The sequence below is a fragment of the Carcharodon carcharias genome, chromosome 2 (assembly GCF_017639515.1).
Source record: "Carcharodon carcharias isolate sCarCar2 chromosome 2, sCarCar2.pri, whole genome shotgun sequence".
NCBI lineage: Eukaryota > Metazoa > Chordata > Chondrichthyes > Lamniformes > Lamnidae > Carcharodon > Carcharodon carcharias.
Window position 1 is genome coordinate 193,378,722 of NC_054468.1, and position 12,112 is coordinate 193,390,833.

At 40.0% G+C, this 12,112-nt stretch overlaps 1 protein-coding gene across 6 annotated transcripts in view; it reads right to left on the reverse strand.

The window, feature by feature from the left end:
* Window positions 1–12,112, reverse strand: part of rcor3 (REST corepressor 3) — an 84,016-nt gene that overhangs the window by 25,162 nt on the left and 46,742 nt on the right. For all 6 annotated transcript variants that reach the window (XM_041216946.1, XM_041216963.1, XM_041216973.1 and 3 more), the window contains 2 exons: window positions 11,584–11,662; window positions 5,640–5,858 (listed from right to left, as the gene is read on the reverse strand). In XM_041216946.1, coding sequence (XP_041072880.1) covers window positions 5,640–5,858; window positions 11,584–11,662 — 298 coding nt within the window. The remainder of the gene's footprint in view (window positions 1–5,639; window positions 5,859–11,583; window positions 11,663–12,112) is intronic.

The following is a 12,112-nucleotide window of genomic DNA, read 5'->3' on the forward strand; positions in this document are numbered from 1 at the left end:
CCTGCCTATTCAGTTATAGCTGCGGCGGCAGGCCACCCTTTGGAGGGGTTTCCCCTCCACCATGGTGGCTAGGCAGCTGTGACCATTTTTAATTCACATTTTAAGAGGATAAGTGGGTACCTCAAGATAAAGGTGTCCTCTCTCTCCCCGTCACCTGTAACAGCAGGCTGCAGTTCCTTCAGTGCTGGAGGAGTTCCTATTGGCCCTTCAGTTTCAAGAGCCCGCCCACCATCCTTAATTGGATGGCGAGCAAGCCCTCTGGTCACTAATGGACCCATCAAGGCAAAACCATGTTGGTGCCGGTTCCCAACACGGTGTCAGGACCCACATTTGATCCGACATTATAATATTGACCCAAAACGCAAAATTCAGCTCTTGGAGTCAACAAAATTAGGAATCTCATAAACCTGGATATCTAGTCAAATTAAGCTTTAATGAGCCCAGTGACTTATTACATTAACATATTTAAAATCCAAAAAATGTCTTTACAACGGCTCTTTCAATTTGCAAAGTTCTGTTGAAAGAGAATTTTTTTTTTTATATATCAACAGAATTCCAAAAATTCTCAATCCTTGATCCTCTTATTAAATTGACATTGCTTTGGTGCCACCCGCATCCCTCTACTGTCTGCAAGAAGAATAAACACATGACTAATAACTTATTAGATGGCTGATACTTTCCACTTGTGTGCTCACCAGCTGCAATTTCGCCCCATTCATTTTCAGGGAGAGTAAAATTGAGGCAGCAAACGCGCTAATTGAAAACTTTGACTATACATACAATACTAACCTTAGGTGTGCAGTGAACTCAAATTGCCACAAACGTGGGAATCTTAGTTTAGTGGTGTGCGGACATTAGAAATCCTTTGGCAAGGTAGAAAACCAGTCAGGTCCATATCTGAGGATTGGAAGACCAGAGGCTCCCTGTCAATTTACCTTTCCGCTCTTCTCACCTCACAATAGGGCACAGCATGGTCAAGAGCTATGAAAGATACAAGTATCCGCTGGAGAGGAGTTCAAATGGCAGTACAGTATGGATCCTCATGACATAATCTCATCCTCACAAACTGTTGGGTTAACTTTGAAAAGGAATTTTGGTCATTAGCACTTCCTATAAAAACTAAAACTGTTGCAAAGAATGGAGCTGACGAACAGAAACTAAAGTGGTACAGATATGCAAAGTTGCTGGGGAGGGTGGGGGGAAGAGTCATAAAAAGTTCTGTATTGTATATCTAGATCATTGAGTACAAAAAGAAACAAAAATCTGGATTATTCTGTTCAGTTTTGAGAATTTCATTTTGCAATGGTATTGAAGCCATAGAAAAGGTGTAATGTTGATTTATGAGGATGATACCAGGTATCAGAGGATTATAATTATGATGAGACACTTGAAAAACTCCAGTCCTGAAAAGTGCACCATTTAAATGCATGAATGCCTAACGTGCTTCTAACTTGTCTTGTTATTTCAGTGGAAGAGTAACGCATTTAAAATAATGGAATTAATGCATCAGCAAAATCAATACTACAAATAGGAATTTTGGACAAAAGCATTAAGTATTCATCTGGTATTATCCAATGTCATTTTAGGACTCATGACAATAACCGCCAGAACAGAGGAGGTAGGAAGGAATCTAACAGAAGTGTTCAAAGTTTTCCCAAAGTTTGGGGAGGGTAAATAATTATTATTTGTACTAGTCACTGAATCAGTATTGGAGCATAAATTTAGGATTAATACCAAAAGCAGGTAAGGGGTGTTTGGAAGGAATTTTTATTTTGATAATAAGAGTATGGAGAATGTCATCCAAATAGCTGAATGCAAGGAGCTTAATACATTTAAGAGGGAAGACACCCAGATATTTGAGAGTAATGGAAATCTTTTAAGTCTCAGAACTAATCTACTGAAAAACCCACACAGGTAGAATCTGTTTGTCCAATGCAAAGTACATACACACCCAAGTTTTGAGACCATGAACGAGGGTTGACAAAGCCAAGCCTTAGGGACCCCAGGGATGCTGAAAGATACTGCTGCAGTTCAGAACTAAAGCCATCGCCTTCACCCTCATCACCACCTCTATTCTCTTACTACCAACTCCATGTCTTCTGCTGGTCACCAACTCATTCTGAACTTTAGCATACTGTTCAACCTAAAGATAAGTTTCTGAATCTATAATCTCTTCATCACAAAACCTCCAAACATTGTTTGCCCCTGTCCCACCGTAGTCTGTCACTAAAATGTTCCTACGTGTATTTGCTGCTTTCAGATTAGATGACTCCAATCTTCTCCGTGCTGACCCGCCAACCTCTGCACATCCAAAATGCTACTTGTTGTATCCTATTCCGCACCAAGTCCTGCACATCCACAAGGGGCCTCCCTTACCAGCCTACCCTGGCTCCCATTCCCCTAATACTGCGATGTTAAAATTCTTGTAGTGGTCTTTAAAGTACCACATGGCCTAGGTTCTATTTGCAACCTCTTCCAGTTCTAAAACATCACTGTCATTGCCCATCCCCACATCCCCCAAGCTCTTTTTCTTCAACACCAAGTACTTGTACATGTCCATTTCCATTTAATCTGGTGGCTGTATTTTCAGCTGATTTACTCTCAATCTGGAACTCTTGCCTCTCCATCATCCCTTCTTCTTCATCCCTTCTTCTTAAGATCTACTTCTTTGATGAAGTTTTTGGTCACTGTTTCTAATTTCTCCTTTTTATCTCAGCATCCATTTTCCTCATGTCTTTCTTAATTACCTTGGGATGTTTTTGTTTTAAAGATGCTATATAAGTGCAAATTGGTGTAAAACCATTTCACTTACCAGCACAGACCACTGGTAAGTTACCTGCTGTTTGTCCATAGGGCAGTGGCTTGCAGGATTACCTGGAGACAAGTGGGAAGAATCCCAGCTCACAGTGATATGTCTACCTTCCAGGTTCCACTTATGAGCCAGATTGGCCTATCAATCATCAACAATGGGGGAACATCGGATCTGCATGGTTAAGGGTATCAGATGACTAAGTGTGCCACAAAGGATTGTCATTATTTTGAATTTCTATCATCAAGCATACCATCTTGAAGCCACTTCAACTTGAAGGAAACCCTGCTTAATTTTCTCCCCCCTTTTTGATAACTTTAAGATGAAGAGGAAAATATTAATAGATATGACAAAAGAGCAGGGAAATGGAACAGCAATATGCAGCTCCAAGTGGAGCTAGTAATGTCACAAGTATAATGAACCTCATTCTCTCAACCTCTCAATATACCTCATTCTGCAGTAAAACTTCTATGATAAATAACTAAAGGACCAATTTTAACCCTGCCCACCTGGCAAAAACCAGGCAGGCGGATAGGTAAAATGAACAATGCAACTTATATACACTAATCAAGCTGCCTTCCCATTGATTGCGATCTTAACCTGTTCTTCTGAGCGCACAAGAGGGACCCTGACAGATGGCTGCCAGATCCTTCTTAATGTAAACAGGTTATGATGACATTGTTGGGGCTTCAACTGCCTGCGCAGGGAAATTACTGAGGTGCGCCCAAAGGCCAACTAACAGAAAGAGGAGCCAAGTCAGAAAGACATCTTTTTTTGTGGGGCCAGATAGAGCAGGACTGAAGAAATAAAAGGATAAACATTTTAACCAGAATTTCTTAAGTAAAGATTTAATATTTTCTTAAATTTCGCAAGTTCAACATCAGAGCCAATTTGACAGGCTGTACCGCTGCTTTAAGCTTCATCTCCTCCATTACGTAAGGCATACATCAAGATCTTGCAGAGAATGGAACAAACTATGACGTACAGATGGTCATTTTAGTTTAATCACATCAACCCAAGAAAAATCGAAGTTGCTAATTTAGGCTAAAGAATGCACCTTTTGCAATTATTACATCCTTTCATTATGTATAAGAAACTACAAGCAGTCAATAAAAGCAGGGTTCCTTACAGTAAAGGACTGCAACAACTGAGATTGAATAGCCTGTTCCTCATACATCACATCACAGGAAATTGTTTGATTGAAGATACATTGAACCTCCAACTTTTGTTCAAGTTTAATTTTAAAAAAACAAAGCTCATCAAAAATGGGTGTACATCAGTTTCATAAACTTCACTCCAAAACTTAGATCCAAAAATGGCTTTTAAGTTGTTTTGATATCACTCCTATAATACAATACTAGAAGTTGCCAATATATGCACTATTTGAATGGTCTGAGTACTCTAAAGAGTTGCCAATTCCTCTAGTCTATCTCCTTTTGTAAAATTTAATCCATTAAAGTTAAATCAAGTTCTTTTGTGATTTTCACTGCATCCTCAATCCCTCAGGAGTCAGTCTTCACTCTCTTAATGGATATATTTGTAAAATATTTCACTGTAACATTGCACACCCTGAAATTGTTCCCCTACACTCCTTCTTGGCTTTCCTTATCCCACTCTTAATCTCTTACTTTTTTAGTTCATTCCTTGTTATTTTTATGGTCCTCACAGGCCATCTTCTTCAATTTTAATTGGTTTCTCACCTCAGTATTTATGCACAGCATCCTAAAACTACCAGCAGCTTTTTTTTTAATGGAATATATTTATTCTGTAACTTTGATCTCTTTTTAAAAACATCCCACTGTTGTTATACAGCTTACGTGCCAATTTCTCCCACCGCCTTACCAGAGCTAGCATGCTAATTTTTCTAAAATTTTCTCCAATCCGATCTGGAATATTAGCTTTTTTACTGATCATTTTCCCTTTCCAGTTGGATCTTAAACCATATCATATTGTGATCACTAGTCGTAATGTGCTCATACCACCTCTTCTATTTCATTACTCATAACCAGATCTAGCAAATAATCCACCTTTGTAAGTCTACTAACATACTGCTTGAGAAAGGAGTCCCGAGAATATGAAAGGCACTATGTAAATGCAATTTCTTTCTCATTTACACTCATTAAGAGGTATTCTGGTTGGAAGAAAAAAGCTTCCAAGATTTTCTTCACTTCATAAAATCCAAAAGTGCTTCATAGCCAATGAACTACTTTTGAAGGCAGTTATTGTTGCTACATAGGCAAGCAAACATGATAACCAATTCCTATACAGCAAGGTCTCACAAAAAGCATGGACATAAGTAAATGCCCGATTCATCTGGCTGGTGATGCTGTTTGAGGATAAATTTTGGTCAAGACATTAGGAGAACTCCGCTCTTTGGAGTAGAGCCATGGGATCTTTTACATCCACCTGAACAAGTTATGTGGCCTTGCTTTAATGTCTCACCATTGGTGCCTATGCCAATACAATATCCCTTCAGTACTGCACTGAAGAGTCAGCCTAGATTACGTGTTCAAGTCCCTGGAGTGGGGCTTGAACACATGATCTTCAAGAGTGCTACAAATTGGCCAAGCTGACACTTGACATTATTGGATTAGAAAGCGAAGATACTTAAAATGCAAATAAAAGTTAAGTTTTAATTTAAACATTTGTTCAAGTATGAATTAACACTTGCTGGATTAATTGTATAAAGTCCATCTTTATTTAGCAGTGATAAGATTATAGCTTTTGTTATGAAAATTATTCTGTAGTTCAGGTTACTTTATACATGGTAGACAAGAAACAAAATTTACTTCTTGGGAGTTTTAAAACTACACTACAGGTATCCAAATACCTGGCGCTTCAATGAGATTAGTTCCATATCAAGCTGTCTAAGAATGGTACTTGCTGCATTTGGGCTGCAGGACATGGCTCCAACATCTTCTTGGCTAAGATACATTCCTTTTGGTGGGCGGCACTTGGATCGAAGAGGGTGGTGACGATGCTGCAAACTTGGAAGCTCACGTCTGACTGAACCAACTCTGCTGACCTGCACAGGTGGATCAGGATTACCCTAACAGAAAAATAAACATCAGAATGCAGGTAGATGTTACATGTATTTTAAGAGACAAAACATACTCCACTTAAAAAGAAAAGCAAACTATCATGCTAATATAATGAAAATAGGATTATGTTCAGTTAGTCTTTATTCTTCTTAAATTATCTAGTTGTTCAATACATCCCCAGGTGATGTCACTGAATTTTGACAACCTCACCCAGAGAATTTGCCTAGATAACAGTCATAGCACTTCAAAATTAATTGTGTGAAGTGCTTTGAGATACTGACATGCTAACAGATTATATAAATGTAAGTAAAATGAGTTACAGAAATTATAAAGATGTTATCAAAAATGATACAGTATTTTAACTAAAAACAATTCCACTTCATCGTTTTAACCATGTAACTGTCATTTCTAAAAACAACAAATGTGTGCTAAAAATAAGGGGTAAATGATAATCACTGACTGTGTCACTTCAAATTTTAAACAAGGTCTCAATAGTGAGATTCTTTCTTTTTAACACTGAATTCAGAAGAGCCAAAAAATGTAATCATCTGTGAATCCAAGCTTTCTCCAAGTTTCAGATAGGAGGCATTTATAACCTGGAGTAGCTGAAGGGTTGGGTAAGGCCAATTAACAGAACTTCTGGATTTCTAGGACAGCACATTCATTCCTGTAGTAGCACAATGAGACTTCCAGAAATCCAGAAATCACATGATTGAACTTAATTTTAATGATTTCCCCTACACTCACCATAAGTCAGGTGTTGCGATAGTACTCAGCACTTGATTAGTACAAAATCCTGAAAACACACAACTCTGGTCAGTGAATCACAAAGAAGAATTATCCCAGCTTCCATTCAAAATAGTACGGTTTAATTTTTTTTACAATAATTATGGTGTTAAGACAAGGTTACTTATGCTTTCTTGCAGCAAGCTAAGAATTAAATTCACATTTTTAGGTATTGTTTTTGTTTCATCATTGATAAATTTATGATCACTATTATAAAACAATGAGTGTTTGCAACTAACACTTAATATATTTTCATATTTTGAACTGTATCTTGCAGAACACCAGTTATTTTATTTTTCTGAAAATCTAGTGACCATCCACTTTGTCGATGGGGGAGGAGACAACAGCCAGATTTTCATGCCTCCCCGTGTGTTGGAACGGAGATGGGCAGGATTTAAAACAATGGATAGGACCTGGTTCCAGGATTTCCACTGTGTTTTTTTTTGAGGTAGCCAGCCCGCACACAGCATTCCCGCCATTGCCGGCTCCATTGTGGGGTCTCAATTTTCCCCTGAGTTCATCTTTTCATTGATGTGCTGCTCAGACATATGTTCCCTGCTTTCAAGTTTGAACAGATGGCTGAGGGCTTTCAAAGATTTTAATGTAATTAGTTCTGGAGTCTTTGATTATATAGCTGTGTAATGGAATCCCATTGTGAATGCTTGCCCGATTTCCAAACTTCACCAATAGATTTAACTCAGCAGGGGTTTTTGACAGTCATTCAATAGAATTGCATTAGACAAATGGATTTAGCTCAGCAGGGATGACAGTTTCTGGTAAATTCACACATCTTTGGTGAATTACTGCCACCTACTGTATTGCAAAAAAACCTAAATTCTATGCACTAATCCTGTGAAATATAAAGATAACATGACTTTATAAGTAACTCAATACCCAACTCTAACTGCTAAGATACAAGCCACCATATCACACTGCATACCCTTCTAATGTAAATTAGACTGCATAGTTCCCCTTTCAGCTGCAAACTTAGGAGTGTAATAAAACATGCTGTTTTATTATTTTGACACACCTATCAAGGGGACTACGAGTTTATTTGTTTTGAGTTTCATGACCAGTTAAAAGGAATCTTTTTTGAACAGGTCTTTAGAAAAGACTTTATTTTGGTAGTTTTGTAAGCATATCAAAGACTTCCCAATGTTATTATAGGGCTGAGCAGTTTTCTACGTAGTGGATACTGGGTGAGTCAGCATTGGGAGGTCGGGGGGGGAAAGAGAGAAGGGGGAAGAGTTGAAGGAGTACAGCGGTAAGTGGGCACAGGAATGGATGAATGGGTATGGGGGTGGCGTGCGCAGGCATGGGGGATGAGAGGGCGTCATGGAGGGTTAGGCGATGAGGTTTTAGGGGGTATTACACTCAGCTACGGATATGGGTTGATGTCCAGTGTCGAGTCTTCCAGCTCGCGCACCTCAGCATCTGCCTGCCTCTGCCCTGCTTCGGGATTCAGTGATCCCTACTCCAGCCTGTCCCCAACACCCCATGATGAAAGTTGTGCGGACAGGCACTGCTGGGCAGGAGGCAGGATCGTGACATCAAGAAATGGCCCAACTCTGTTTCAAAGATGAAAATCCCACCCAGGCAGTTTCTTTTTGGGGTCATTTTGGCTTAAAAGATGACATCTGGCAATGGGAGACAGAAAACAAATGTGTACTCTGTAGTAAATTCAAACATCCAATTCTGAAGACAGGCAAGGTCAGTGTGTTGATGGATTAGCCAGCCTGGTTCCTTAAAAGATTTGACCTCAGGTACTGTCACTGGGATTGTGATTCTTCCCATTAGCGCTAGATACTTCTGAAAGTCAATGCTAAGGCGGTCCTGGGGAGGGCAAGAGGCAAAAAAAAATCATGCCGCTTGTTGGCAACTTGCATGGGTTCAGTTGGTTTAACTCCAGCGGTACCTCTGTGCATAGTTGGGATAAAGATCCTGAAGTCTTGAGTCTTGCTAAACAAAGCTGAGTTCTCATGATTAGGTAATTGGCGTATACTCTAGTGCGACAGTGTGCAATTCATATTAGGCAAACAAAAACTTTAGGTGAATGGCTTTCTTAGTGGAATCATTTACAGACTCTTAAAGGTGATAGGTTGTCACATGTGGCAGACTTGCATTCTTTATCATACAAAACAGTGCTATAACAAATGAGCCACAAGACATTGAGACGCAAACTGCTGTGCCTTCCAATCCCTCGGCAGTGCAACTCATTCATTTTTATGCTTCTCAAGGTTTATCTTTAACTATTTTGCATTGTTTCTATAACATTCCAGCTAATATTTTGCTCTCATTTCCCATTTCAAGGCATTCTCTTCTCTTCAATTTATCTCCAGCACATAATTGGGTGTGTGTGGTGGTACCCACCCATTACCCTCTTTTGTTTTGCAACATCTTATGCTTAAGCATTTCTCCATAGTTGTTTTACTGCATCCTAAAAAATAGGAACCAGCTTGTTTCTATTCTGAAGTGGGAGAAAGAGAACAGGCATCCATTAAGGTGGATGAATGCTATAATGATTTTTATAATAAGTGATTTACTTAATTTGGAAGGCAGCCCACAAAGCAAATAAAAACAAAATGTTGGCAAAATCCAGCAGGTCTGGCAACATCTGAGGTGAGGGAATCAGAGGGCCAGATATCAGCCCTGCCTGCTACCAGGATCATCCAGTCCCGCCCAAAGTAAATGGACTTTAGGCTGGGCTGCCAGATCTCATGCAGCAGGTCCCATCATGATGGGGCTGGAAAATCCAGGCCAGAGTTGCATTTTGAGTCCGATATGCCTCTTCTTCGGAACTGTTTGCCAGACCTGCTGAGACCTTACAGTACTTTGTTTTTATTTCAGATTTCCAGCATCTGCAGTATTTTGCTTTTACTTTAGACAATGGAGCAAGTTGGCTTTGCTCTCAATTAGTCAGTTTTCTTTTATGACCAAGATTCAGAATACATGGATTACACAGACTGTCCAGTAGCTATGGAACAGTTCTACTTTGCTTCATAGCTCCGCTCCATAAACACAAAAGCATTGCGTGCCAGCAAAGGAGGTTAGAAGAAACAGGGGAGCGTGTGCCAAAGTGAAATTGTGTAATTACTATACTCTCTCACCATCTACAGAAAACCACTGCAGCAACGTAATTTTTTTCCCTCAAATACACAACTCTTAATGCACAAATCATAAAACCTGGAGAAAAAAATAATGCTAATTTAATGAAGCAGGAACATTTAAAGGCCATCAGATTATTTTTCCTTACCGATTTTCTCCAATTACCTGTCTCTTAAGGTAACTTTTGCTAGGTTGACTACCCTGCAGTACCTTGTACAAATAGTTACTCTTGACATGAACTTGAGTAATGAATGTCTGCAAGCTAATGAAAGGTGGAGGACATCACAGCCAAGTGACCTATTCTCAGGCAATTTCTGCATGTATATTTCCAGCCGAGATCAGTAGACAGCAATCAGGAATAAGGGAATCAGGAAATATGCATATTTCTCTCCTATTCCAGGTTTCTATTTTTGTATAATTACTGGTCTTTTTTCAGGTGCTTAACAAAAAAGTATTCCCTTCCTTTTCCTTGGTCAGCTGGATACCTAGCATAAGTAAAAATTCATCACCATATTTAAAAGTCTCCAAACCAAATCAGCAAGGAATTCACATAAGCAGAGTTTCCATTTGTTTACCCTGCACAGCTAATGAAAGAAAGAGCATACTGGGTTAAATGCCTTTTCTTGTTCTGTGCTTTCTATACACTGCATTCCTGCAAATGTTAGTTTTTTGCAAGTATGACTGGAGACATTGAGGATAGAATTTAATACCCTTCCCCCATGGGCAAGTTTGGAGGCGGTGGGGGCATTTAATCGAGCGGATGATGGGTGGGGCCCCACCACCTACCTACATCTGCTCCGTTTAAGTTTGTGGCAGAAATACTCATGGACGGCCTTCCTGCCCCACCACCAATTGAGGCCCTTTCTCATCCCGCCACCACTGGCATTCAACCATCGGTGGCTGGCAGGAGATTCACCATGTTGGAAGCCTGAAAAAGCTAACCCTAAGGAGTTGCTTGCAGGCTTCCATGAAGGACCCTCATGCAAAGGCACTCAATGCCTAATCGACAGACTCAGCTTGGTTGTGGGTGGGTGGGAGGGGTGGGCGCAAAGGGCCATCCCTGCCCTTGTTGCCAATCCCCTCTCCCTGCAACCCCAACCCACGATCTTCCTCTTGCCATCACTCACCTCTGGCCTGGGTCCCTTAGAGATCCTGGGCCTCGAGTGGGTGCAATACTGGCAGCAGCCACCACCTCCACATAATCCATGTATTCTGAATCTGCTGAGCAATGAACAGTTGCCAGTCTCTGACTGGCCGGCAGGTCTTGGCAGGTGTGTCTCTGCCCTGGGTACTTGACCCCAGGGAAGGTCTGCTGCTGCCCAGCTAAGTACCAAATTGCCAAAAAGAGGCGACGTGGGACTCTCGCTGGTTCGCCAGCCAATGGGCAAGACTCCCATTACATTAAATTCCACTCTGAATTTCCTTCGAAGTAGCAGTATTAAGCAGTGATGATCACTATGCAAGATGGACTCTTGTCCCAGTTTCTACCATATTTATCAGTTTGATCCCTTTAGGCATTCATGGAAAACTATGTCACTAATTAAAATTAATAACAGCTTTACTGCTCTTTGAACTGAACTAACTCTGAAGGTTTTTAACTCTTTGAAGGTTAAACATATATATTTAACTTGTAAAGAAATAAGTAATCTAAAAGGCAACTGCAACAAAGGCTTAAAAGCATTGAGGTCTCAGTGTTGAAAATCTGACTGTGAAGGTGGACTGCAGCAAGCTTCTGTAACTTTAACTTTTAACATCACCACATCCAGGACAAGGAACTTTCAGAGTCTCATTCAATGAATCTTCAGCTGAAAATCTGGCTTTGTTACGTTCAAAATTTCTCACCTCTTTCTTAGTTTCCTTAGTGGGATCATAATCACTGTCAGTAACGTCATTTGCAGCTCCTTCCTCCATTCCATCATCACTAAAATCAAGAATATAGTTTAAATATCTTAACTGATATTGATACACTTAGGCTTCTGTACCAAATAGCATAAAAGTTACTGATCACTGATGGCATTGCACATTGGTAACAGAGGTGTGGAGAGGTTTTGATGTTTAGTTTTTTTACCTGGTCTGCTCTTTTAAAAGCCACTGTTCAGATATTCCATGTAGAAAAGTTGTCTAAAGAGGTACATTCAGAGGCCAAATACAGGGCAACTGCTCTTGGAAGCTCTATTTGGAGAGGCTGGTGTTATGTGAAGGTCAAAAACAAATGACTAACTTCTCTCTGTTTAAAAAATATACTGCTCAGTTGTGACTGGTTCATATTTTATATGAAACGCAGACATGTGAAGCATAATTGACACTACCTCCTGTGATTATCCTCATGCTGTTGAAAGTTGGGTTGGAGTGGAAGAGGAGGAGGAGGAAT